At 37.4% G+C, this 27,777-nt stretch overlaps 4 protein-coding genes and 1 non-coding gene across 8 annotated transcripts; 4 read left to right on the top strand and 1 right to left on the bottom strand.

Annotated features, from left to right (window-relative positions):
- Positions 1 to 5,203: 5,203 nt before the first annotated feature.
- LOC121051322 (1-acyl-sn-glycerol-3-phosphate acyltransferase PLS1-like) lies at positions 5,204 to 13,270 on the bottom strand. Its single transcript, XM_040513548.1, has 14 exons — positions 13,159 to 13,270; positions 12,961 to 13,063; positions 12,689 to 12,751; positions 10,598 to 10,683; positions 10,385 to 10,413; positions 9,198 to 9,237; positions 9,003 to 9,076; positions 8,191 to 8,250; positions 7,592 to 7,669; positions 7,344 to 7,475; positions 7,034 to 7,150; positions 6,139 to 6,225; positions 5,679 to 5,765; positions 5,204 to 5,542 (listed from the first exon to the last, which is right to left on the bottom strand). Exons 1-14 carry the CDS (start codon positions 13,268 to 13,270, stop codon positions 5,294 to 5,296), a joined length of 1,317 nt encoding a protein of 438 aa, XP_040369482.1. The 3' UTR covers positions 5,204 to 5,293.
- A 2,334-nt stretch (positions 13,271 to 15,604) lies between these two features.
- On the top strand, positions 15,605 to 16,690 carry LOC112189521. Its single transcript, XM_024328862.2, has one exon. It carries the CDS (start codon positions 15,734 to 15,736, stop codon positions 16,520 to 16,522), a length of 789 nt encoding a protein of 262 aa, XP_024184630.1. The 5' UTR covers positions 15,605 to 15,733; the 3' UTR covers positions 16,523 to 16,690.
- A 593-nt stretch (positions 16,691 to 17,283) lies between these two features.
- LOC112187884 lies at positions 17,284 to 20,809 on the top strand. 2 transcript variants are annotated; one of them, XM_024326847.2, is made up of 5 exons: positions 17,284 to 17,457; positions 18,620 to 18,880; positions 19,538 to 19,689; positions 20,071 to 20,207; positions 20,311 to 20,809. In XM_024326847.2, the coding sequence occupies exons 2-5, from the start codon at positions 18,627 to 18,629 to the stop codon at positions 20,476 to 20,478; spliced, it is 711 nt and encodes a 236-aa protein (XP_024182615.1). In that variant the 5' UTR covers positions 17,284 to 17,457; positions 18,620 to 18,626; the 3' UTR covers positions 20,479 to 20,809. The 2 variants fall into 2 exon arrangements, with proteins under 2 accessions (XP_024182615.1, XP_040369780.1); XM_040513846.1 differs by lacking the exon at positions 17,284 to 17,457 and adding an exon at positions 17,843 to 18,368.
- A 673-nt stretch (positions 20,810 to 21,482) lies between these two features.
- Positions 21,483 to 21,555, top strand: TRNAE-CUC. The gene has a single exon. It is a non-coding gene; the product is annotated as a tRNA-Glu (tRNA).
- Positions 21,556 to 23,098: 1,543 nt separating this feature from the next.
- LOC112186051 lies at positions 23,099 to 27,556 on the top strand. 3 transcript variants are annotated; one of them, XM_024324402.2, is made up of 5 exons: positions 23,099 to 23,818; positions 24,111 to 24,741; positions 25,987 to 26,403; positions 26,547 to 26,749; positions 27,061 to 27,556. In XM_024324402.2, the coding sequence occupies exons 2-5, from the start codon at positions 24,315 to 24,317 to the stop codon at positions 27,301 to 27,303; spliced, it is 1,290 nt and encodes a 429-aa protein (XP_024180170.1). In that variant the 5' UTR covers positions 23,099 to 23,818; positions 24,111 to 24,314; the 3' UTR covers positions 27,304 to 27,556. The 3 variants fall into 3 exon arrangements, with proteins under 3 accessions (XP_024180170.1, XP_040369786.1, XP_024180172.1); XM_040513852.1 differs by having other exon boundaries at positions 23,099 to 23,909; XM_024324404.2 differs by having other exon boundaries at positions 23,105 to 23,818; positions 25,999 to 26,403; positions 27,061 to 27,552.
- Positions 27,557 to 27,777: the final 221 nt, after the last annotated feature.

Raw genomic sequence — 27,777 nt, 5'->3', positions numbered from 1 at the left:
CTGAAAACAAAAGTCAAGAAGGACTGTCATGCTACCAAGCTTCCTGGTGGTGGAGCTTTGTTACTTTTCACGCGGTAGCTACCTAATATTCCACTACTGTTTTTGTCTGATTTCTCAGTTTGCCTTTGTGTTTTCATGACTGGTTTCATTTGGTGACTTTTGAAGGTTTCTGATGAACTCTGAAGCAGCTCCCACATTTCCTGCTGGAGCCTGGGTGACTTTCTTTGTGATGTAAGAGTTTCGTGTCCTTTGCCTAATTCAATTTCAATTTTTATCAACATACATTCAAGGTCGCTTTGTCTAATACTGTGCCTGTTGGACTTTGAAGGTTGTTGTTTAAAGGGAAGGCTGGAGCACTAACCACAAAGGTGAAGAAACAGAATGTTCATAATGTTAGCAAGAGCAATGACTGTAATGCTACCAAGCGTCCCCCAAGAGCCCTGCTCAATTTCATGAGGTAGCTACCTAATACTTCTCTACTGTCTTAGATTTGTATTGCCACTCAATTTAGGTTACTTTCAATAGAATCCGGAGGCTTTCAATTAACTTATCCTCACCCTTATACTATCTTTTACTTTACTTTTTATGCTTTATGCATCCCATTGTATTGTGCTATACAGGGAGCAGTTCCACAAAACCTTCAAACACACATTTCTTGGAGCGAAGTCTGGATTAGCAGTGAAGTTCAAATTCCTCTTAGCATGCACTTTGCTGCTCTTCACTCTTCCCTCAGTATATTCTGTTAATTCTTGGAAGCCTCCTCACTTGAGATTGGCTCTTAACAATCCAAATGCTTATTGCTCAATCTCAAAATATCCTTGTTTTGCACCCATCCCAGACCATTTTACCCTTCACGGACTCTGGGAACAGAATTTCGGCCGCTCACCTGCTGTATCAAACCACTTGACCTCCCATGATCTGCTCGGCTATGTTTAAGCTGAAAATCTGCTCAAGTTTTGGCCTGACCTAACTAAAGATCGGGCAAACGATGGGATTTCCAATTGCTTGTCCTTTTGGGACCATGAGTGGACAAATCATGGTGAACGAATATGTGAAGGACTTAAGTGGAGCAAAGAAAAATATTTCAGTGTTTCTATCCGTCTTGCAGCCAAATGCATCAGCGGTCTTACAACTATGTTCGCCAATCACAAGATTGTAAGCGACGGACAACACTTCTATTACCAGCAGCATATTAGGCAGGCTATCTTCAATGAACTGGGACTCTATGTCGTGTTGAGATGCACATATATGACGAACAACAAACTGGCTTTGGAGACGATACTTTTTTGTGTAGACCTCTCTGGAAAGTTAACGAGTTGCACCAAGTGGTACAAGCATGGAGAGTGCTATAGTAGATGCTATAAAAATGGTCATCTGCAGCCGATCATTTTCCCTCCTGCTCCTCTGGCGAGATCTAGATTGAAGGCTTTGTGAGGCAGGGTGGTTTCCCTGTCTGGGCACATGTCCCAGCCGTGTTTCCTTCTGTGTTTGGTTTTAGTTCACCCAATCTAAACCTTGCTTTCTCTCATCCCAATCACCCAATCTCTTGCTTTCTCTCATCCTAATCACCAGATCTGAGACCCTCCTCCACCGTCGAAGCTTCCTCGTGGATAACCGATTGCTTGTTCCTCCCTTCCTTTCCTCGGGTGACTGTCTAGTTTACCCATCTGTTCGGCAGTTGTCACAAGCAACCACAGGGTTGAAGCCCTGTGACAGCGGTGAGGCTGGGATCTCCTTCACGGGAACCCAAACCTCTTCGGATTGGGGAAAAAGAAATGGATATGGCATTCGGAAATCCATCAATTGGCGTCGGCGAGGAAGATTGAGGAAGATGTTGGTGGTTCTCTGATCTGGTTGAGGAAGATGAAGATTGTAGTTTTTGGGCTGGGCTTTGTCTCCCCTGTGTGGGATCTTGTTCATGTTTTAGGTTCACTCTGTTTGCCCTTTTGGGCTATGTGTATTATGCTAGGCTTGTTGCCTTTAATTAATGCATTTTACAATTTGATCTAAAAAAAACAAACTAGGCTTGTTTAATGAATCAACCATACATTTAGATCGCACTCAACCTCAATGTGCTTAATACATATCATTGGCGCAGGCCAACTGTAAATCATGAAGCAAGCCCCATAGTTCTGCACCTCTCTTCAAGAACTTCACCAATACCAATATTAGCAATAAAACCCCTACACTCACTACTAGAAATCTGACCTTTCGCCACAACCAATAATTTGTGGCCCTGGTCTATTAGGCACGGATTACAGTGTGTATTGCCTTTTACCCATGTACATTGCGAAGGCCATTGGCTCACAAGATGTCCTTGCTACTCTGCTGACCAATCTGAAGGTGCAGGAGCGTCAGAACCGTGTTTACACCACTGTCGCTATTGCAATAGTAGCGGAAGCATGTTCTCCTTTTACTGTCCGGCCAGCGCTGATGAGTGAGTACCGTGTTCCAGACCTTAATGTTCAGAATGGTGTTTTGAAATCCTCCTGTTTGATTACATTGGCAAAATAATGGGAAAAGACTATATCTATTCTGTCACAGGCAAACTGCAGCTTCTGCTGTCAAGCACATGGCTTGGGAGTAGCTGGATTGGGTTGCGAGGACGCGTAAGTTTCAGTAAAAATGATCACTGGTCCAAAAAGACAAGGAACCAGTAAGACTCGGACGAATGGTTGGGGTTAACTGCTAGAGCGAAAAGCGCAGTAGTGCATCATCGAAGGAGCACAAGTGCACAACGTCGTCGTCTCCATCATTGACCAATGACTCTAAGAATGGCCTGCAGCTAGCAGCTCAGCCATAAAAAAGCTGATGTCGACAGTGTAGTAAAAAAAGTGGGGTGGCAGTCAATAGTTACTATTTTCACGTGCTTTTGATTCTCTTTCCAAAACAAACACATAGAATCTCTTTCCCTGACGCAACAGAGCATTAACTGCTGGGCAAGAGCATGCCCTAGCTAGGGTTCTGCAGGAGGATTGTTGTCTTCCTTTTTTTTTTGGAGGCTTGCGATTCCTTTTCTTTGTGTCCACGCAGCTTGGGGATCGTACGGCTGCATTAGCTTTTGAGTTATATTGAATTGGCAGCCAGCTGATGATCGATGATCATGCACTGGTTCGTGTACTGCAAAAGCTTTAATGGCGTGTCTTACATGCATGCATTTCTAGGGGGAGATGGGATTTGATTTGAGTTTAGGGAAAATTCCACAAATGATCACTCAACTATGACTTATTCGATACTTTAGTAACTCCAGTTTTAAATATATCACTTTGGTCACTCAACTATTACACTGTCAATCACTTTAGTCATCCAAGGAGTATTTTTTTCTCACTTTAATCACTTCTCTCAATCATTCTAATACATATTTATCAATTTTTCACAATTGGTTGGATGAAAATATCATTAATATTGTGGCAAATAATTTTTTTTTAATGAAAAAAATTAACAAAGTGACTAAAGTGATTGACAGTGTAATAGTTGAGTGACTAAAGTGATATATTTGAAACTTCAGTAACTAAAGTATCGAATAAGTCATAGTTGAGTGACCATTTATGAAATTTTCCCTTGAGTTTATATACATCTTCTTGAAATTGAGAGATTATAACAGTGATTTGAAAAATTTTAAACCTTACCGCCTCTCTCTCTTGTTTATTACATTTTTCTCAAACTCATTTTTTTATTTCATTACATCATTTTTTTAACGAAGATTTGAGTCACTTCCTGGAAAGGATTATAGCATCAGAGATTATAGTCTATTGGTATGATTTGGTATTCTCTTTTACTGAATCTCATGTAGTTATTATTATTATTTTTTTGAATTTTTTGAAATTTTTAGAATAAAAAATTCTGTTTAGTTCGCAAGTTTTGTTTACTTCTCATTTCCAATATATGCATGTCAAAATGTTTTATTTTGGGAATCATCTTAAATAACCAAACCGGCTACAGAGTTAAATCAAAGTTAGTACGTGGTTGCTTTGGTTATTTAAGTATCACCGGCCTCTTATTTTTCTCTATCCTTCTAATAGTTTGTTGTAATGGGGTTCTTGTACTTGATTAGCACAAATTGAAGGGCCTAGCTTATTCTCTTGCGTGGTTCTACTAGTTCAAGTTCAAATTGGGGAAGACAGCTGGGGATGGAGCCGGTCCTGCAACAGTGGAAGACTAATGATCTTTTGCTTTTCAATCCGCCGGAGCTGGGGTCGAAAGCATTGGCTTTGCGTCCAGTAATGAATGGGAGCGGGAAGGAGAATATTTGTGTGGAATTCTCTTCCAAGCAGGCGATGTCAAATGGAAGGAAAAGAAGGGCTAGGTCAATGTTGAGCAGGTTTGGAACGAAGCTCTTAGCACTTCCGGACTCGTCGTTGGAGGATGGAGCGAATACTTCCTTGGTTGTGCAACACAAAAATGTATTAGTGGAAATTACAGTGTCAGGTTTACCAGGCGGTCTGCAGGAGATCCATTTCACTTGAGCATGATAGCTTCTTACTCTTACTGATCAAGATTGTTGGATGTCTTCTCAATGTGCTCGGTAGTCAGCGATTTGGCCTTCATTGGTGGTGGATGACAGAGATTGGGTCTCAGCTTCATATTCTACTTATCGGACTCTTTTATTTGTGGCTTAGGCTAGGTTTCTATCTTTCTTGAATGCACCTTAGAAAAGCATTAGGGAGAACTTAAAAGAAAAATGCTCTAACTATAAAATGACTCCTAGGAAAAAGGTGGTCTCATGGTCTGGCATAGACACCGAGTTTCACTTGAAATGTGTAATCGTTGTGGATCAAGAATGACACTGAATGACACGTACTTTTAGTCCAGAAAATTTATGAATATGCACCAACGACATTAAGGCAACCATACAAATAGCACACAACCTTGTTCAGCACAACCGTACGTAACATGTTGAAGTGCGATGCTCTGTAAAGAAAATTCTAGAAGAAAAATCACTCATTTATGTGTTGATCAATTTGAATATCAATTAGTATTTTTTTTATGAACTTGAAAGACTTCCTTACAAACGCACTACCAAGTTGGGGCTTCCGCGTTACCTTAATTGTCAAGTTTTCTCAGTTACTTTGTCCGAGTCATATTTGTAAACCCAGAATGAAAAATGTGCTTGTGAAGAAGCATTAACTTTTAATAGATTTCTCACTAGGTACATGGCACAATTAGGAAAACTAATCCTCATTACTTCAAATATTAAGCTAGTCATAATTTTTCATGTTAGAAAAATCCTTCTACTATCATCATACACAAGCCTAAGAGAAGACTTTTTGAAGTTTTATTACCACCAAGAATATTAATCACAAGGGAGCAACAAACACAACTCTCCAAGATTGTAAATCAACCAGCCACAGATGGGCTTGAGGTACTTTGACCAACTAATGTTTGCTATAGCGGCTTCCATGAAACACTGCAACAGCGAAAGCACTCCACAGCCGAACAGAGTAAGCATCCGACCAGTAAAGAGGGCAGCACTCCATACAAGCAGTGTGGAACAGCAGACAAAGTTGAACTTTAGAGCCCACAACACAATTAGAGATATAACCTGCACCAAGCAACAGTTAATTAGCAGGACATTTGAGACGGCCTACAACCCAAATATTGGCAAAGGTTGAACAAATGGCACAAATAAAAGATAATTGAGTGGCAAGTTGACTAATTAATCAGCGCAAGTCTCCTACCAAGAAACACTTTAGTGGCCGACCAATAGCTTGCAATCCTTTAACGCCAAAAGTTCGTTCTGCTATATGTTCGTCCAATAATGCATCCTGGTACACCAGAAGCAAACAGCCAAACAATCAAAATTAGCAAACTAGCACATAAGTCATTGAAAGCATAACCAGACTAGTATGTTTAGGCCAGTAACAAGATTCTATGCAAGGAATATATATATTATATAATATATATATATATATATATATTAAAATGGATGTAGTTCCTAGATGATAGTAAAAGGCCAGCAAAACAACACCAGGAAACACATAGTAATGAAATCACCACGGCTTCAAGTATTTCTGTGCACCACTTTTCAACAGCATCATCAGTTTCAGGCCATTTTTTAGTCACATGCAAGGCGCACGCGTGCACACACTTTAAAAGGCCAGCAAAACAACAACATGAAACACATAGTAATGAAATCACCTTGGCTGCAAGTATTTCTGTGCACCACTTTTCATCATCAGTTTCTGGCCAGTTTTTAGTCACATGCCGCTTGATGTACACATGCACCTGCAAGACAGTAACAACCGAGCAACTAAGCAGGTTTTCCAATATTACAGCATACGCACAAACTAAATTGGCCACTGCGGTATGAGTAACTATTATTGATATATAGTCAATATTCTTATAACACATTCAAAATAAATTCAACATGGTGGTATGATTACCAAAGGACATGGATGCTCGGTTTAAAAAAAAGACATTGCTTGGATGTGCTTGGATTTGAATCAAGCTGTTGAAAAGAAACCCAAAGGCTGATAATGAGACATGCCATTTATTGAGGCAAATGATTAAAAGGTTGATTGAATACCACATCATCCGAGCATGGTTTTTATAGCGGGAGAACAAGTGCGTGAGAGAGAGAGAGAGAGAGAGAGAAATGGAGACCAGTGCTATTAGAGGAAGGAGAAGAGCTTCAAATTCTGTAGACATTTACACTCAGAGATGATATTCAGCATTTTATAGCACCAAAGGAAAACTTCCACTAAGCATGAGTTGTGAATTGCAACTATGGGACACTGTTAAGTTTTTGTATAATTACCTCATTAATAATTGTCCAACATCTGATGATGAAAGAAGAAAAAAGAATTCTCATTTCCAGAACTATCAGTAGTTATGGAAAAATCTAACCAGAAAGGAGCAATAATGCCCATAAAAAACCAAAAAAAAAAAAAGGGAGGAAGAATGACTACAAAAAGAGCGCACTCAAGGAAACAGAGAGAATATGCACTCACCAGCCACTACAGAAAAGTTTAAAGTATACAGGATTTCCAATACTAATACAGCCATTGCAAAATGTGAAGTATGTTAGGCTTACCACAGAAAGTCCCCCTTTAATTACACTTTCAAGTGTAGGTGGAGGTGAAGTTTCAGGAATGGCCACTGTTATGACATAAATAACAGAGTATGCACATCTTACTGCATAGACCAAATCCTGGAAGCAATAGAATTTGAGATGAGCTAGATCACAAGTAACATTCAATACTGGTTCTGAAGCAGAACTCTGGAACACTATATGCTCTTATTGTGATGGGATTTAAAATAACTAGCCAGAAATGGAAAAGAAATTACAAGGAAATAACTATTATTATTTTCTTAAAACAGTAAATAAATAGATATAGTTATACCTTAGCAATAGGACTCAAAACCTTGCTAGGGATAGGAAGCCTCTGTGCAGCCAGTAGCTCTCCCTGAGTAAAACCAGTTCTTTCTAGGCCAACAGATAACCAAAAGGGCTGAGGGAAGTCCTTTAGATCTGACTGGAAATGTTACCATAGCATTCATAAATTAGTCTCAAACTGAGTTGATTTAACTGGATGAATGAGAGAATATTGTGCCATCTCTCTCTACATAAACATAAAATATTAAGTGATACCTTAAGTTTTCTTGCATCTTGGGCACAACTTCTTTTTGAAAAAATATATTCAGAAAACCACATTGACCACCCTATGGCCTGCATATATAAGACATAACATTACTGACAAGTAATACTTGAATGAAAAAGTACGATCAATAAACCAAAGAGTTCCTAAAAAGCAGGCCCTCTTTCTAAGAAAAGAAAAAGGACAATCTAAAAACGGATGTTTTAATATCATTGGAACACTTCGTGGCATGGCCCAACGATGTCGTCCATTTCTTTTCTAAGTAAACCCTTTAGGAAGGTAAAAAATTTAAAAAATTAAACCTGTTCAAACGGCCTTCTGTGAACTTTGTCTTGCTTTTTTTTTATAATTTTTTTTTTAACTTTTTTCATTTCATTTTGTTTTTCAGACAGACATATTATTACTTCTACAGTCTAGAGTCAGGTTACAAAGCTGAAGCGCCCCAAACCCAAGAGGCAGAAATTAACTATAAGACAAAGCACCCAAGAACATAAACATAATGCCACGCCATTAAGAAGTGAACTGTGTTATATACAGTATATATAAAAGCTTCACCTCCACATGGTGAAAAGACATCTCCGTTGGAACATACCGGAATGTACCTTGTTGATGTCTTTATTACAGCAAATAAACTGCCAACGCAACCTGACCACTGCATATGTAAATTTAGTTCTAAATCGGCATTTTTAAGTAGTGCACATCTGTCTACAGAGATTCTAAGTACAATGTCAGTGAGCTGATATCATTAATGGTCTAAATAAATATCGGGGCCAGTACAATGTCTTCATTATTGTTCAATGAGATTTTTAGATGAGTTTTTACAGAGGATATGTATCTGAAACCTATCAATCAGGCTCTTTTGTAAGAAAAATCAGATTCGATGAATGTTGAGTATTGTTACATACTTACATACTTGGTGCTTTGGTATCTCCTATCGTAGTCTCTTATTGTCCTTCCCTCGTTTAGTGCTTCCCTTGCTCCCTAGGTTCTCTGAAACTACAACAGCTAGAAACCTTATTTTCTATTTCTTAAATCTTCTATCTTTCTAAGCCACCATAACCATTATCACACCACCCTGGCTTTGTCCTACATCAGTAGCTTTCTGAGAATAGTATTAACATAAACAGGTCATGTGCCCAATCAAATAAATAAACCGTAAACGTATGGGCATGCTTCTATAGTAATGTATTGTGCTTTCTCTGGTTACCCACAAGCCATTATTCACTTAGTGAGTACCCGAGCAAGAACTGATTCAACTGTCATACGTATGGGTGCAACCAGACAAACTAACAAACTACCAATGTGTTTGCATTCACACATCTGATAAATTACTACAGAGCAAATTAAAGACATGATACATAAGCAGGCCTAGCAAATTAAAGACATGATATGTAAACTGAGTACCTGAGCGAGAACCAGTTCAACAAGATGATCGGCATTACTTCTAGCATTGGATATGACAAGTTCATGTTCTTTACCTATAAATAAGAAACACGAGCACATAAGTAACATGCATGTTCTGTCCACTTTTCACCATAATACAAACTTATTCTTAAACACAAACACACATGAAGCAATTAAGAAATAAATTTGTGTTACCCTTTAAATTACTGGTTTCCTGCTCTGCACACACGAGGATCTGCAGCAAGTAGAGTTAAAGTAAATCAAAAGCTAAGATTTCATTTCCAGCAGCATAAATGGAAACTTCCAAACCCAGTTATAAGTAACTCCTTTCGCGTAACCACATTATCACTACTACTTTAAGTAACTAATTTACAAAATCAATTGTAAATAAAATAATAGCAAAGAAAGTGAACGAAGAAATACTAAACTGAACTAGAGAAACAAAATCATATTTCCATTTTAAGGAAATACAGGAGAAAATTTTCTTTGAGGGCGTTTACTCTTTGCAACCATAGAAGTATAACAGTATATGTAAGATATTGATCTTTCCATGTTCCTAAACTAATGATTATTGATCCACAGTCTTCGAACTATTGCGACCCAAAGACAATTCGTAGAGTGTGATAACCCACTAACTCCTACTCATATTGGAGCTTAGACCAAACTTCCCGTGATTACTTATATACCTCAGATCAAACCAACATACAGTTCGTATGGAAAACGAAACAAGCTGAAGCAATCCACACACAGAGAAAAGCTGTAAATCAAGGATGCAGTAGCAAAATGTCCCCACCTAAAATCCAAACATACAATGCCAGCCAGCTCAATCAAATCTGGATCTTCTCGAGTTGCTCGAGCCCAGATGGCTGTATTAGGGGTCAGCTCCGACAAAATTGTCCTTACTTAAGGAAACAATCGCCACATCAGTGCAGATACCTAAAATTTGTCACTGATGCAGCTCTCTGTGTAGACTTACAAATTGACCCAATATGGGACTTGACACGAATGGCAAACAAAACTGAACTGTGGTAAACAGATCAATCAGCAAATCAACTTTCAAGGCAACACATAATAATCTGTATCACTTGACAAGTCCCTTGCACCATTGCTTTTGGAGGATAAAATATACAAAAAACTTTCAACCCCAAGCAAAGTCTTCCTTCTTTAGTCTGCATCCTAAGGTTATGGACTAGCTTATGTTCATACTTCATTCTTCAAAAAGCCAGCATAATTGTAATCATTGGTTCATACCACTGATACAAGTAAGATATAGCAGAACAAATCCGAAAAGCCGCAATACTCTTTGATATAAAATAAAATCATTGGCATCTAAAGACGTTCAATAAGCAACGATCACAAAAATCAATTAAGGTGTACCTTACCTTAACGCCACCCCACCACTCAATGAGGCCTAGCAGAACCCGCCAATCCAATTCTTTAACCACGGCGTTTATCCTTGTTTATGCATTCTTCGAGATCGGACAGATACAAACAAAGCAAAACGCCTGAAACAATTGAACAATTAGACTAAATCTACTAAAACCCTAAATCAAGAATTTCGAAATTCTAAGGAAAGCGGGAAGAAGAGGTGGTACCTGAACCAGATTGGCAAAGAGGCCTGAGACGCAGAGCAGCACCACCGGAATGAGATGAAGGATTAGCGGATAAAGGACCACGACCACTGAAAAGAGAATTCCGAGTGCAAAACCATCAGAGAAACGAATTGATTCACAATACACCGAACGATTCAAATCGCTGAGGAAAGAAAACTGTGGTGGACTCAAACCCCAGGGTTTCACCGTTTCAGAGTAGAGCGGGAAACATTGATGAAGACCAATATTTTTTTAAGAAAATTATATAGCTCTTTTTCTTTTTCTTTTTTTTTGGATTAGGGAAGTGAGTGGAAAAGACAACTGCACAGAAGAAATTTCACTCTTAAACCATTTTTTTTTTATTCTAAAAAAATAAAACCATAAATTTTTTTTAAATGCTTTTTAAATAAACAAGGGACATGAACGCATGATTAGTAATTTTTCGTATTACATCGGATAAAACATGTATTTACTTTTTTTTTTTAAATACAACTGTATTTCATATTTTTTAAAGGAATTGATTAAATTTCCAGTACTTTTGAAACCAAAAGTATTATATACGTACTATACACGATTTTTACGTTTTTTTTTTTGTATTTTACACATATTATTGAACAAAGATGAATATAAATTCAAAATTTTAATTCTTTAATTAGTTGAAAATATTTTGCTGAATTTTTCAACGAACTATTAATTTTTCAACGAACTATTTGATAAAATGTCCGAATAATACATGTACGTATTTTTCTCATACTATACACGTCCCGTTTTTTACTAACTATGCATAAACGTAATAAGCAAATTAACTTTCCACTACCGTTTTCAGTTTTCTAGTCTATTTAAATCTTTATTTCTTCAAAATTATGATAAACACCCAGTTTGTATTCTCATTCTAGTTACAGTTAAATCTCTATAAATGAATAGCATTTGCATTAAACAAGATACATATCAGTCATATGAAAATTAAAACCAACTCAAGAGCAGAAGCAAAACTCCTGTGGACAAGAGCAAGCAAATGGAAATGAAAACCCATAGCTGAAAATTGTTGAACAAGAGCCATCATAAATAAGTTTAATTGTCATTAAGCTTCTTTAAGAAGAAGAAAAAAAATTAGTTCTTGCTTTTCAAAAATGAGAGATGAATTCAAATCTCATTGGTAAGAAAGTGAAAAACAAAAAAAAAATTCACATGGGTTGTCAATGAATTTACTTTATGGTATTTCATATACGCGTTTTCACATTTTATCTGAAGATATTTTCTCATTCATAAAGGTACACATGTCTTGATAGTTACCTTTTGCGAACGCGTTTTATGGTTGAACATGATAAATGGCAAGATGAAACTTGAATTTTGAACGCTAATCAATGATGATATTTTCTCATTCATAAAGGTACACATGTCTTGATAGTTACCTTTTGCGAACGCGTTTTATGGTTGAACATGATAAATGGCAAGATGAAACTTGAATTTTGAACGCTAATCAATTATGATATTTTCTCATTCATAAAGGTACACATGTCTTGATAGTTACCTTTTGCGAACGCGTTTTATGGTTGAACATGATAAATGGCAAGATGAAACTTGAATTTTGAACGCTAATCAATGATAAGTTGGTTAATGGAGCAATGTTACTCTCCAAAGACCTAATGTTACTATCTTAGGTTAAAAGAGAGTGTGCTTTTTGGTTTTGAATATCCTTCGAATTATTATACTATGAATTTTTTTTATTAAGTTGATTACAACTCTTCATCTGTTGCTCTGCTCTAGGATGAAGTGTACAAAACTAAAAAAATAATAGAATACTTGTTCAATTTTGAAGTTTATGATTTAACCAACATCTCTCAATTGTCATTGGAAGGTCTGCTCCTCTGATATTCTTCAATTCTTCTGGTTTTGAGCTCATTGACTACTCCTTTAGTCGTGGGTTGGCGGGTGGAATCACATCGGTGGCATCGTATTTGATGATGTCTATTTGTCAAGTGGTGGAAAAAAAAAAAAACCTCGATTGAATGACAAGTACTCATATAAGGATATTTAAAACAAGGTTTAATTGGAAAAAAAATATTAAAGCATTAAAGATAAAAGAATACATACCGTATCCATTCACTGAGGTCAGACACTTTCTGTGTATTCTTGTTGTACACAATAAACAAAGCACTATTTATGTTAAAAACATGATAAAGCTCAGAAATCTCCTGGTTGTCTCTGTCTCTTCAAGGCAGCAATTCCATTTTCCAAATGCAAGATGGTGACAGAACCACCTGATTCGGGGTTCTGAAATACGCTATGCGTAAGTTCCAACCTAACTAGGTCTTTTGTCCGAGTTATGCTTAGGCTGCATCTTTTTCAAACAGTTCCTTATATACCCCCCTCCAGATCCTAGGACTGCATACTTCCATCCATGAGTCTCTGTTACGGTCATGGCCTTGCCATCCATTTTGTATGTCAATTTATGATCATCATAATTGACTGTAAATACAAAAAGAAAAGCTTTCTGCACCAAAAATAAATTATTAGCAACAAAAAAAGATATTGAAAGGGATTTATGTAAAAATATCACTTACCTCGTTGGTTGACCATCTCGCATGATCCTAAAACAGGCAGGCCATCTCGTACCATTCTCTTGACAATATCTTCACGGGAGTCATCAGGCTTAGCATTTGTATCCAAATACATTATAATGGCTCTGCCAATTTCAACATCTTCAGCAAATACAGCAAATGATGGAGACAATAACAAAATCCATGAGATGAAAATTTGGGTGGAAAAAAAAAAAACCTAGCCCGATTGTATGACAAGTACTCACATAAGCTTCTTTAAAACCAAGTTTTATTGGGCAAAAATCCAGCCGATGCTAGATGAAATCTCTAGAATTAGGCTGCACCAAAGTTATTCGGCACGATTCCATTCGTCATTGGCCAACAATATATTTAGGGAGATAGTCATCATCAAACGTTCTATAAGGCTGCCAAGCAATATCATTTTCCGCATTTTCTAAGGTAACTAGGATTTGATCATAATTCTTACTTCCGGTATCTATTGACAAGTTTTGTTTCCATGTTTGTTTTCCCAATCTCATCCAGATCACCTTTAAAAACGTTTGAAAATCCTGAAATGTGCTCCAATATATGCCCAAGCCATAAGGAAAAAACTATGGTCGTTAATTTCTTTTGTGCCATTTGGCAAACTTAAATGCAAATAAGAAAGCATTACGACTGTCAGCTATGTTGCGCAAGAACTTCAAATAATCCCGCCGCATATTTTGTAGTATAAAAAAACTGTGCTAATTTGTTTTGGATGGTGCTATTCACACGTACCCCTTCTATTTTCCTATTACTTTAATTCAATTTTTTTATATAAATTACCCTAACTACCGTCCCTTATAATTATGTTAATTTTTATTTTTTCTATTTGGCAAGTCAATCATGAATCAAACATCATTATACAATAAATCAAATTTTTTCACCTATATAAATGAAGAAAAAATAATACATTTATTAAGTGGAATGACCTGTATTATTAGACATTGTCTTTCCTAGGTAACCCAACACCCCAAACACTCTCTCATGCACCTCAATTAAAAAACAACTCATGTGAAGTTCATTGTGAACTTGTAACCATAGTTAGTAATTTTTTGTATTATATGCGAATAAAACAAGTACTTACGTGTTTTTTTCAAAAATACTTCCTTACTTCGTACTTTTAAAAGGAACTCGTTAAATTTATTGTATTTTTAAAGTCAAAAATATTATACACGATTTTTACGTTTCTTATATTTCTTCCATATTTTATCCATATTATTGAACAAAAATGAATATAAATTAATGTTTTTAAATAAAAAAATTATTTATTTATTTAATTAAAAATATTTTGCCGAACTTTTCAACGAACTATTTAATAAAATGTCTGAATAATACACGTACATATTTTTCACGTATTACACACATCCCATTTTTTACTAACTATGCTTATAACCCAAAAAAAAGGCTAAGAATCTTGCTGTATTATTCTAAGAAATATGATGAAACAGGAGAGCGCTCTCTCTCAAAACTCTAGCACTGCCTCATTTGGGCGACTTTCAGGGAGGTTCCCATCACCTCCACCATTCTCATCTCGACGATCGTGCCAAGCGGCTGATCTTTTCATTCCTCGCTTCGAAGGATTGCGGGCTGCACGTTGCTTGGTAGCATTCTTTGGTTGGCTCAATTTCGGACTGAGACCACGGCATGGACGTTTCCGTGGTCAAGGGAGGAGATCTGGGTTTGGGCAGTGACTTCCTTCCTACAGGGATTGGCGGATTTTCGATGGTGGAACTGGATTGTTGGTTGCGTTGGTGCAGAGCGGCGGCTGGGTCTTTATCTGGTGTTTGGGATTGATGCTGGCGTTGTCGTCGTTGAAGTGGCCAGCGATGGTATAGTCCAGAGTCAATAACAGCAAGGTCATTGCAGAATGGTGCTGTGGCCTTGCTTTGGTGGAAGGTCATGATTTTGTGGCTGTTGCAGGTGCAAATTGACGGCGGCGACGAGATTGGTCAAGCATTGAGTTCGGGTGCCATGTTCTTGGGTGTCCAGATTAGTGTGATAGGGTACTCACGAGATTTATGGAAGATTTGGGTTTAGGACCCAAGAATTAAAGATCTGCCCTTTTGTCTTGCCGGATTTTGGTGGTGTTCCACCACCAGGAGAGTAATCTCCGATCATATTCAAGGGCGAGGAGGAGAGGATCGAGCTTGGGTCGTTTGGGCCTTAGTTCGAATATGGTGGTTTACTCAAGTGCAGGCTCAGGACAGTGAACTGGTGGCTTGGACTTATTTCAACAAACTATATCTCGTGACCTGTAGACTCTTTGCAATCTACTAATATTTTCGTACACCAATTGAAGTTTCTAGGCGAACTTTCGAGTTATGTATCTTTCATTAGGTTATGATTTTCTCTTGTTTGTCGCTTGTTTAATTGTGCGCATTTATTTACAATGAGGGTCACTTATCATATGATCGGCGACTTGTGTCATAAAACTTTTAACATGAGACAACTTATGATGTAGCTCTGACCATGAATGAAGTTATTTATTTTCTAAAAGCATAGTTTAACCCAACACCCCAAACACTCTCTCACATTATCTTCTAGAGTGCTAACTACTATGACTACCCACAGCACTCTCTTCCACTTCCACCACACTTCACCTTCAAACCCACTGTCCTCCTCCACCACCGCTCCACACCTTCACCTCTCCTGCTCCTTCAAACCCAAACCCCCCAAACCCTCCTCCTTCTCCTTCGCTCCCACACCAATACCCGCGCGAGACAGAGTCATAGACTTCGGCAAACACAAGGGCAAAATGCTCGGCACACTCCCCTCCACCTACCTCAAATGGGTCTCCACCAACCTCCGCGCCCGCGACTTCGAGCACTGGGCCAAGCTCGCCGACCAGGTCCTAAGCGACGCCGTTTACCGCGACCGCATCGAGTGGGAGTCCGCCGAGAACGCGCTCAGCGGTAACAGAAGCAACGCCGGCGGAGTTTCGGAGCTTCTGGGGATCAGCGACAGGTTCGGGTGGGACAACGATGACAAAGTTGGCTGGAGTAAAGTGAACTTCGAGCTTTTGGGTACTTCGAAAGGTGGGAGAATTCCGAGGAGGAAGAGTGAGACTGAAGTTGCAGAACAGAGTGGTTTGGAGGAGAGAGAGAAGAAGGGTGAGGGTTTAGGGGAGAAGAGGAGGGAAAGGAGGGAGAGGAGGATGAGGATGCAGAGAGTGGAACGTGGGGTTGGGAAGGAGGAGAAGGTTGGGGGTAGTTTAGGGAATGGAGTTGGATTGGGGAGGACTAGCAAGGAGAATGGTGATGAAGATAATTGGATGGTGGATAATTCGAAAAAGTTTCCTGGACGCGAGTCTCTGTTGAGGAAAGCTTACAGCAGAAGGTTCTTGTAATTTTCGGATCATTCTTATAAAATTTATGTCCAATTGTCCATGTAATTTTGGTGGTGTTCGAGTAGTAAAATGGTGGATTAATGTGTGTAATACACTAGTGTTCTACTAAGTGATGATTGGTAAATTTGGAATGAAATTAGACCATTAGTGGATTCTGATTTTACATAATTTTTCGACAATTATCTTTTGTTTCAATATTGACAATATCAATTTTGAATTTCAGTTTATCTAATTTTATTAAAGTAAACGTTGAGTGATAACATAACATTGTTGTGAATCTTACATCTTTTAAAGAATGTTGTGATATTCGTGCATTCAATAATACAATTTTTTCCTAATATCATATAAGTCTGGCATGTGAGTCATTTTATCAAGCAATAGATGCACTCTTTTACAATAACAATTTCCTAACTGCTAGGGTGATCTCATATCTAAATTGGTGACCATGAAATAAAGTTTACCAAGTAATAGATGTACAGTTTTGCAAGAACAATTACCCTATCTCATATCAGTCATATGTAAATTGGTGACTATAAAAGAAAGTTTGTTGTTAGCAAATATAGCAAGTTTCCCGTTAATGTCATCCTTGCATCTAACCTATGATTGGTCCAAAACCAACTCACAGACGTGTGTCCTACTAGGCTATATGCCACTACCAACCACAAAGGGTTAATCTCCATTGTCTTTTTCTTTATTAAACCAAGTCCATAAGAAGCAACCACAGAGTACGAAAGGCCTCACATTTATAACCAAAGAAAAAAAAAAAAAAAAAAGCAATAATCTTTTATTCATTTGAATCAAAAAGATTTCACGTCGCTCACCTGAAGCAGCCACCTAAGCAATAATCAATATTCTACTGCAAACACCGCGCTGAGAATTCGACCCAAACAAGAGAGCTTTTGAGCTGGAAAGCTCATTCTTCCTTTCTCTCTCAGGTACTGTTATTCATCACTGTTCTCAAATATTGATTTGATTTGTGTAATCTTTGCTTTCCTCCTGTGATCTTCTTGGATAGTTGTTTATATTATTCAATTCATGTTTCCACCTTGGAATCTTCACTGAGCTTGAAGTCAATTCAGTATTAATTCTAAACTGTTTTACTCCATGTTATAATAGATATATAAGCAGTAATCTTTTACATGTGCTTAGATCAAGTAGCTGTCTTCAATTAGGCAGTGTTCCTTTTTCCTTTTCCTTCTTGCTATGTATGTATTGGGTTTGAAGTTTAAACTAAAATCAAAACTTAGATCATTGGATAAAATTTTTTTTAGGTAGGGAATGATTTGTGTGCTGTGTGAGTGTTTGGTAAAGAGTAATATGTGTTTGGTAGGTTAATCATGTGATAGTTCAATCTTTTCTCTATCCTTCTTTTACCTAGGATTTGATATATGAGTACAATTAGGGGATTCTTGGATTCATTTTCATGAAAGAAATATTGGTTTCTTTGTATTGATGTTTGAAGTTCTGGAGGAGTTTCTGAGAATCTGAGTCAACGGTTTTATCTGTCCAAAACAAGAACGATGTTTTCTATTAAAATTTATCATCTCCTCAGATTATTTTACTTTGAGAAGCTAGAACAAGTTAAGTTATCATTCAATTTTTGTATATTACAATGTTGGTGGCAGTTCATGTCCTGGTTCATCTCCATTATGGTCTAGTTTTTTCTCCAGTGGTTGTTTTTTTTTTTAGTTGTGATCTTTTGCTTTATTTAATGTTAACAAATCTGTTTTTGGTCTGAATTGTTAAGTAATTCAAGCTTGTTTTTCTTCCAAGGGAATTGTTTTTGATGAGATAACAATATACGTCCCCCATAGCTTCGTGCTGGAGTACCCTTTTTATCTAATTGGCAAGGTTTATTCTGTAGTGCTTTAACCAATAAGTGTGTTGAGTTTGTATTGATACTATGATTGGTTTGATTACCATCTGCACTTCTCCTTAATAGCTGTCAGTTTTATTGTTCCTTTTGGAAATTTGAGTGCTTTCAGAAGTTTGTTTTTGTTCACCAGAAATTATGTCTTTGGTTTTGAATGACAGTTGTTGTTATTGCTGATTTTCTTCTTGAAGGAACTTTTAATGTTTTTGGTTCTTGCATTGCAGAACGCTAATGACAAATAATAAAGAAAATGACACCTTAACATCAGGTGACAGTTCATTTGGAAAGCTTCCTGATCATCTCCTAATAGAGATCTTCATCCGGGTTCCCGTATCTGAATGGGTACGGATATGCTGTGTAAGAAAACAGTGGGCCAATCTTTTTCGTGGAGAATGCTTGTGGCGAGCTGCTCTATCTACGACATTTCCTTTGGCTAGCAAAGCTAAAAGTTGGCCTGGACCTATCCCTCGAGGTTTGAGCAAGAGGTAGAATAACATGTCTCCTTGCCATTTTAGTCTTCTTCGTTTTCCTGTTTTGTATTCTTTCTTGACTATTCAAGTTCTCCTGTCCCTCTCTTAGTAATTCATCTGCTCTGATTTATATTTCTTTATCTTTGCTTTTGAGAAAGGACACTTAAATCAGTGATGGTGTCTAATTATTACTGTAAGGTTAAACACATCGTGTCTATTTGAGCTTACAGTTTAAAAATCATATCAAACTACAAGTTTTGGCCTAGCTTAAATTGTTGGCATCTCAATAAAAGATACTACGACTTGTGTCTGGTTGTCTTGGACTTCTACTGGAGTATCTCCTTTGCCATTCTTAACTGATAGCTATTACTCAATAGACTGGGTTATTAATGTGCAGTGGAATCACTTATGTGGGGGAATAAATCTCTGAATTAATTCTTTGTTGCCAGTTAACTTCTTCCCTTGATACTCTATCCCCACTTCTCACACATTTGTAGTACGCAGTGCTGGATTCATATCATGTATATATATCACTGTATCAGTGTAGATATGCAAATTGATGCAGCATACAAATCATTCTTTGCTAACTATCATTTATATTGCACATCAGCATGGTAGATTTTTACTTTTCCACGTATTTTATTTTGCTAAGATTTTTGTCAAATTTCTCAGGAGATTTGCTGCTTTATATGTTAGTGAGCACATCTTTGCTCTAGATGGTGAGATTGATGAGATAGTGGGGCATACTTATTTGTTTCTAAAAGAGCAGCTTGAGCTTTCATCTATGCCTCCACCATCTGGTATTTTGCACGGTACCATAATAGGTATGTTTCTAAGTTTAGTTGCCTCTTTTTTGCTTTCTAGCCATATAATTCACAACTGAAAACTTGGTATACATAATCAGTATTTAGGACTCTCATCCCCATTCTTGAGTTTGATAGCTAGAGAACAGTATATCTAGGATAGTAATCTTGCATTTGCCTTTTGTCTTGTGGAAATGTTCCAAAAACTTCTTCACATGACGTGGAAGGAATCACCAAGTATACAATGTCATGTTTAGACCTCAGGTCCTCAGCAATTGTATCAATAATGGCATTTGATATTCCAGAATTTCAACATCTGTGTGCTGATGTTTAGAATACATGGTATTGGATTCTTTATGTCACCTTGAAACTGATGCTTAGTTGATTACTCTGTCTTGTCAGATCAGTTTATTGCTTGTGGTAAATCAAGAGACATGGCTCACGAGCTTGCTTCCCAGATATGGTTGGCTGTTCTTGACAATTTAGAGGAAACCGAACACACTTTTCAAATACTTAAACGTCTCGCACAAGAGGGGGATGTAAGCTCTCTTTTCTATTTATATTACCCTTGCAACAGGTATTATTATTTTTCCTTTCCATTAATGTTCCGTGGTTTACATGCTGCTATATCATTTTGGGCAGGTTTTTCTTCCATACCCGTACTCAAGATCAATCAAAGTCCAATGGAAGGTGTTTGAAAAGCTTTTCACTGATTTTCGTGACTGCCTCAACCATGTGGATTACTATGATGTCTTGGCTAGTGCAAAGAACAAGTTTCAGCCAATACCATCTACTTGGTTAGGTCACTAATCGACATCATCTGCATATTCAGGATTCACGAGAATCTGTACATGTGAAGGTAACTCTTGCAGGGGCCTTCTGTCTCATCCTGAAGATATTCACCATCTGAGAAACTGAAACGTCCTACACCATACGGGTAAAAAGAAACTGTAATCACATCTGTATTGTTAATATTTGCATCATTTGTGTTTATATTTCCAATTGGGGGAAAGGGATGGCTTTGAACTTCTTGTACATTGGCCAAATAAAAAGAAAAGGTGGTGTTGTACAATAACAATCAACGCACAGACTCTATCATTAGTTGTTATAGCACTTAGTATGCATACTCTTTGTAGAGGAAGCTAATTGTTCTTAGTTCTTACCACCTAGACCTGGCAAACAGATACACAACCAGTTACGAAATACCCCCGCATTGCAAATTCACTTTTAGAAATTGATAGTGTGGACTCGTTAAACACACGTTACGTTAACCGTTCAGTTCAACTGACCCGAAAAACCCATTTTAGTGACTGGCACCTATGACATCCAAATTCGAATTTTACAGAGAGTTGAGTGCTCTGAAGTCTAAAGCTTCAAAGTGGCAGTTTGCCTCATGTAGTAAGTTTAGGGTTAAGGGTTGAACGGTCAAGCTCAACTCTATTTTTCACTCTGTTCTCATTAGGATCTGACTAGAGATTTTCCTCACATTTGCTATCATAAGCAAGTTAAATTTAGCTACCACATTCGGTCAATCTATTAAGTTAGGTAACATATCCATTACATCTCAAAAAGAGCTTTTTGTCACGAATTTTAACATAAAGGGCTAGAAACTTATATAGTACACTAATTTGATTTGATGACATAAATGAAGATTTCTCATTTTCAAGTGAAAAACTTGAACTCAATTGTGATTTCAACCTCAGTCAGAAACGGAACTCATAATTGATTTTCGAGTACAAGTTTTATCGAACCTGATGTGTGGCATAGATTGCTGTACCCGATAATAACCAAAAGTGCCGTTACAGGTCATCAAATCCGTTGTAGTCTAGTTGGTCAGGATATTCGGCTCTCACCCGAAAGACCCGGGTTCAAGTCCCGGCAACGGAAGTATGGTTTTTTTCACCAAAATATATCAAACATTTTGATGGAAGCGGACTTTGGGAACAACTAAGGGTCCCTTTCCCCTTCACTGAAAGGGAAAAACTGAAAAAGTACCTGCAACTGTGTGGTACCCCACTGTAAGGCCCAACCTTTTCGGTCAATGCCATCAACTCCACGATTTCAACACTTTTGCTCCCTTTGTTTTTTTTCTCGTTGGAATCCAACTTTTCATGGAGTTACTAGAACAATCACATCCACTTAGAGAAGACCAAGTGACCAAACTATCCCTTCATAAAGTCCCTTCCCATTTGACTGAGCTAACTCTTTGCTTAGCACAGTGACTAACAACCTCCAGTCCCACCGTCTATAAGTCAGAGCATGAAAATCTCTTTCGTTTTTTTTTTATTTTTTATTTTTTATGAACAGAAACAAAACATGAAAATCAGTGCAACGTACATACATAACCACATTTAGCTTGCCATATTATATTTGTAAAACCCTATTTGTGAGATGAAAAATTCTATATAACCACTACTGTTTTCATATTTTTTTATGAAATTATCACTAATATTGACCCGACCTTTAAAAAAAAAAAAAAGTACATACAGTCCGTGAACAGCTAACCATCGTATTGTAAAAATGGGATAGGTTCTAACAAATTCATTGGGGCCTCCAAAACCAAAGTAAGCCACCCAGAGAAATAAATGAATTCCAAAGATCTTAGGCAAATTCAAAGAGAATTTTGTAATACGCTTATTCTAGATTCCAATAAACCCAATGCAAGAAAACTGCCAAACAAAACACGCTAGACAATCTAGGGTGCGATACTCCACATCTTTGCCTAGTAGCATGACACTTGTACTGCTCTCCGACAACTCTATTTTCACGATTTAGTTTGCTTCAATTTAACTCATCACTGCTACAAGAATCACTTTTGCTTTCTTTTCCTCTGACTTTTGTGAGACGAAAAATTCTATACAACAGTTACTCTTTCAATCTCTTTCATGAAATTATAACGGACATTCAACTTTTATCAATTAAGATACGATGATTCTTGCCATGTAATTAATCTCATTCCACCAATCTTGTGATATCATTGAGAATTAAACACGTGATCTCCACAATGTTTTACGAGTGCAAGCGAATGACTTAACATACATCAATCGTTTAATCTTTTCTGAGAGAATATTCAGTGCACCGATGTGCGCTTGCAACAACATAAATTAATGATTAGATATATTTTTTTGTCATTAAAAAAAATTATCTATAAACATCAACAACTGAGATCTACTAGTTCACTTGTCCATAAAGGAATTTTCAATCTTCTCAAAGGCTCAAGATGGAGAAGAAGATGAAGAATCCAGAGCCAATAACGGTCTCATTCCCAAAGCTCTAAAAGGAGGACAGTTATGTAATTCCAGTTGGGCAAAGAACAAATCAAACCCACTTTTGCGCGGCTTTTTTAATTTTTGTTAGGACAATATTCTCTGTACGAGGACTGACGAGTGTCTCAGTCTTCTGTCTCACAGATACAAGTGCCCACTGTTTGTGTGTTTCTATAGTAGAGTTTCGTGCTATTTCCCACTTCGAGAAAAATCCAACACCCAACACAATTGCTTTTATTAATAATCTGAATCCCCATACATTTTATTATTCAAATCTTTCATTACGTTTAATTGTGTCGCATTAAAAACCCAACCACAATCTGGTTTTATTGCTAAAATGGTGATCAGGATACTTATTGCTCACAGATGTAAAGCATTCACATTATTCCCAAACAGTTCCCTCCTCTCTCTCTCTCTCAGTCTCATCCTTTGTTTCTCAGCACAGCTTGCTATTTGGTTGTAGAGTTTTTGGTTGCAACCCCAAATTTCTCTTCTTGATGAATTGAAATTTGGGGGTTTGAGGGGTTTCAGGTTGCTCAAAGTGCATTTGGATCTTCTGGGTCTAAAAGTTTTCATCTTTTCCAAGTGATTTAGTTTCTGGGTCTTAAAGGGTTCACATTTTTCAGTATTGGGTTTCTTCTGGGACTTGTGGGGTTTATGGGTGTGGTTACTTTACAGTGAGGTGGGTTTCAGCTGTGGAATAGAGAAGAAAATCTTGTGAAACTGTTTTGGGGTGTTGATCAGTGTGTTGTGTGTGCTGCCTTGAGCTCTCAGGAGGTTCTGGTTTTTGGTGGCTTCTGGTTTAATGCTACGAAATGCTGGAGGAATTTGCTGAACTTTGAGAAGTTTTGTGGGTTCTGATCTCTCTCGAAGTTTTACTAAAGGTGATTTCTTGATCTGCTGTGAGTTCTATGAAAATCTTAGCTTCAGTACCTTGAGACTAATTTACTTTCATCATCTCTACACTGCTTTTAGGTAAGGTTTTTGAGTAGCGAAGTTTCTGGTTTTTACTGTTCTGAGTTTCTGGGTTGTGTAAAATTCACTGTTTTAAAAGGCAGGCTTGAATTTTTAGGTTCTTTGCTTAGATCTTGAGTACGAGTATGCTTACCAGATTGTAGCTCAGAATGGATCTGAGAAACATGAAAGGCTAACCAATTTTCTGGTGTTATTGTTCAGAAGTCAGTGCATATCTACTGGAAGGTCTTACAGATCATCCATATTGACCCTTGATCCGAAATGTGTTATTTCTGGAGCAACTGTGTGTTCTAGGTAGGTCAAGTTACTAACTGTTCTGGTGTCAGTTTGGGGTTTAAGGAGTTAACTGAGAAAGAAGCGTGGGGGTATATAAGACCAGCCTATTTGTTGAGGAAGTAGTTGATTATGGATTTCTTCAAAGTTAAGAAGTTTAGAAAAGCTCACAAACCAGACCCAGAAAATGAGTTGGAGGACAATCCTGTGCCTGTGCCAGAGGAACCGAAGGAGAATGGTGGTGATGAAAAAGGCAAGGCCGTTAATGTGGATCCTATAGCTGAAGCTGATGATGACGATGATGATTTCATAACAGAGGAAGTCAAGAGAAGGTTAAAAGAATTGCGAAGGAATAGTTTTATGGTATTGATCCCGGAAGAAGAGTCATGTGCTGAAGAGGAGGAGGAAGAAGAAGAGCAGGGAGAGACGAGCTCCAATGAGTGGAGGGATGTAGAAGCTGAGGGTCGGCAATGGTGGTGTGGCTTTGGTGCTGTATATGACAAATACTGTGAGAGGATGTTGTTCTTTGAACGGATGAGCACACAGCAGCTAAAGGAAGGTAAGTTTGGTAATTTTCAACTTTACAGTTAACTGTAGGACCTTACTTTTCTTTGACTGCATTTGTTTAGAATAGTATATCTGTATACTGACCTGTACCTGAATGAAATGCATTGTGAAGTTCTCCTCAAGTAAAATAGAATAAGAAGATGAGGTTGTCTGTGCTTATTAAGCTATCTAGGAGGTTAAGACTTAAGATCAAGTAAAGATAAGAGGATATATAGGCTCTACTTGTAAAAAGCAAAATGATTTGAGCATAGTTCTCTTTGAAAAGGTTGGCAGTGAATTAAATTATTCAATTATTCAGTCAAATATAGATATCTGAAAGATACTAGAAAATTGATTTAGTGAGCTCTAGGTACATGTAACATGATCTAGATTCTTTGTGTTTTGTTAATATAAGTTTCCTTACTGAGCCTAAAAATCAGTTGTACAGTTTGATTAAAAAAATTATCTTATAATTTTATGAACTCCAACACTAAGTTAGGCTTAATCTGTCATCTCGTATACTGGTGACATACCAAAGTTCACTAGGTGGCATTTGCTTTTATGCTCCAAACATATCTGGTTGAAATTTTATCAATATTGTTGCAATTTTTGCCTAGATGCATTCAGTACGGAATTTGAATATGATAAATTTCTCTACTCCAAGTTGATGAACTGTATAAGAACTAAGATCTATCAAGGAGGAGATAAGATTTGGATTCTTTGAAATTTTCATTTATTATTATTATTATTTAAATTTTTTTAATGAGGACTGCAATAGCTACAGCCTTTAGATGTTTATAGCTAGTAAGAATTATTGGTGCAACAAGTTCTTGATTACACTAGAGTCCAGTGTAAGAATGATGGACAGTTGTGATTAAATATGCTTAGAAAGGCTTTCTGTATCAAAATATCATTTCACAAGGGTATAGGATGACAGCTGAACATGCCATTCTCAGAGAATGGTGCATTTATCCTTCAACTTTGTGCTGCTACTAAAGGAAGCAAGTAGTTTGCTATAAGTCTAGATCTTTTAAGTTTCTTTGATATCCATTCCTTTGGAGTATTCCCAGATTACTGCTCAATGCAGTGTACAGAAGTGTCACTAAACTCATATTTCTGAAGCTTTTTCATGTGTTTAGTTATGGCTAGTTAATTCCACACAAAATATTACTAATCACTTGCTGATTAAACATACATTAGTTATACCTTACTTCTTTGGTGTACTGATAGATTATTTAAGTCTAAATGACAAATAAAGGTTGTCTGACAGGCATCCAAACCCCTACAACTCCATCACCAAGACCTGCATCTAAGAAGCTTTCCTCTCCTTTTCGCTGTCTCTCTTTGAAGAAGATTGAAGAACCTAATGACGAGACTGAGCATCTCCAGCAGCCAGAGATTGACCCTTATCATGATATTGAGACATCATATGTAGCTCAAGTTTGCTTGTCTTGGGAGGCACTGCACTGTCAATACACTCAACTGAATCAGCTAATCTCATGCCAACCTGAAAATCCCACCCCCTACAACCACAGTGCTCAACAGTTTCAACAATTTCAGGTTTTATTACAAAGGTTTATTGAAAATGAACCTTTTGAGGAGGGTCTCAGGCCAGAAATTTATGCTCGCACGCAGAGAGTTCTGCCTAAACTACTCCGGGTCCCTAATATACAAGGTAGAGTTATTGTGACAAAAAAAAAGTCTAGGGTGATAAGAAGCTTGTATGCGTTTATTAGGATTTTGAGGTAATTTAAACTGCTGAAATTAGGACATCTTCCGTGTGCTAGCAATTACAATCTATTCTGTTTGACTGTTCAGGTCCAATTAATAAAGGGAAAGAAGAAGAAGAATCAGATTCCTTGATTCTTGCCCCTGATCTGATCAAGATTATTGAAACCTCGATCCTCACATTTCTACTTTTCCTGAAGATGGACAAGAAAAAAACAAGTGCTGGTCTTAGCTTATTTGGAAATCAAAACCATGCTACCCCACTTCAGCAGATTCAAACTTCACTGGATAAGGTGAGGTCCATGGATGTATCTTGTCTTTTGTCTTTGCAGAAAAAAGTCAGGAAACTCCTAGCTTGCTCATCAGAGGAACACAACTATTAAACAGTCTACTGGTTCTTATTAAAAATGTTCATGTCTAGTTTCAAATTCCTTTTTTTTGTACTTGCTGAATTCAAGTCTTATACTTAATTGTTTTTCTTCTCTCAAACCTCTAGTAGGTGTTCACACAACTATGAGATACCATCTGCCTTTTTATATTTAAACAAAATCTGGCTTTTTAATGATTTTTATAACATTTTGAAATTTGCCTCTTTGTGCTACAGAAATGGATGAAATTAAAGGAACTTCGTAAAAAGAGGAAAAGTCGGAAGAAGTCATGGCCGCAATCACAAGAAGATGTTCAGCTGTTGTTTAGCCTCACTGATGCAAAGGTTTTGTCAAGGGTTCTCCGGATGGGAAGAATTAGTAAAGAGCAGCTATTTTGGTGCGAGGAAAAGATGAAAAAGCTAGATTTGGTGGATGGCAAGTTGTGGAGAGACCCCTCTCCCACCCTTTTCCCTTGTTAATATCTGCCAGGAATGGTGACTAAGCAGCATTGATCTGTTTGATGGTAAACTGCAGATTTTAGCTCTTTCTCATATCTGTGTTTTCGTTTATGTGCTCCAAGGAATTTTATCCTCTGGCGACTAAATTTGCCAACTCTGTACACCTAGACTACTCTCTGTGTATGAATATTAAGAGGAATTTGCCTTTTGCCACTAAGACTAGTAGAGTCCAGTTTCACATCTCACAAATAGCCCTTTAAATTCATTTTCTGTCTGCTATTTTTGTCTCACTACTTCAGTGTCACTGATAAATTTTCTATACTGGCTCCATTACTCGAGTCACTGATAAAGTTCTTATATGCACTTCCTCTGATTAAGCTGTTCATGGAGCATTCCTGATGTGCACTAATAAGAACATAGGGATCAAATTTGTATAGTATTGATCAAACACGAGAAACATTTCGAGCTTTCAAAACATGGCATTAGTGTCGTATG

This window comes from Rosa chinensis, chromosome 2, assembly GCF_002994745.2.
Source record: "Rosa chinensis cultivar Old Blush chromosome 2, RchiOBHm-V2, whole genome shotgun sequence".
In the NCBI taxonomy this organism is placed as follows: Eukaryota; Viridiplantae; Streptophyta; class Magnoliopsida; order Rosales; family Rosaceae; genus Rosa; species Rosa chinensis.
This window is presented reverse-complemented; position numbering and strand designations above follow the sequence as displayed.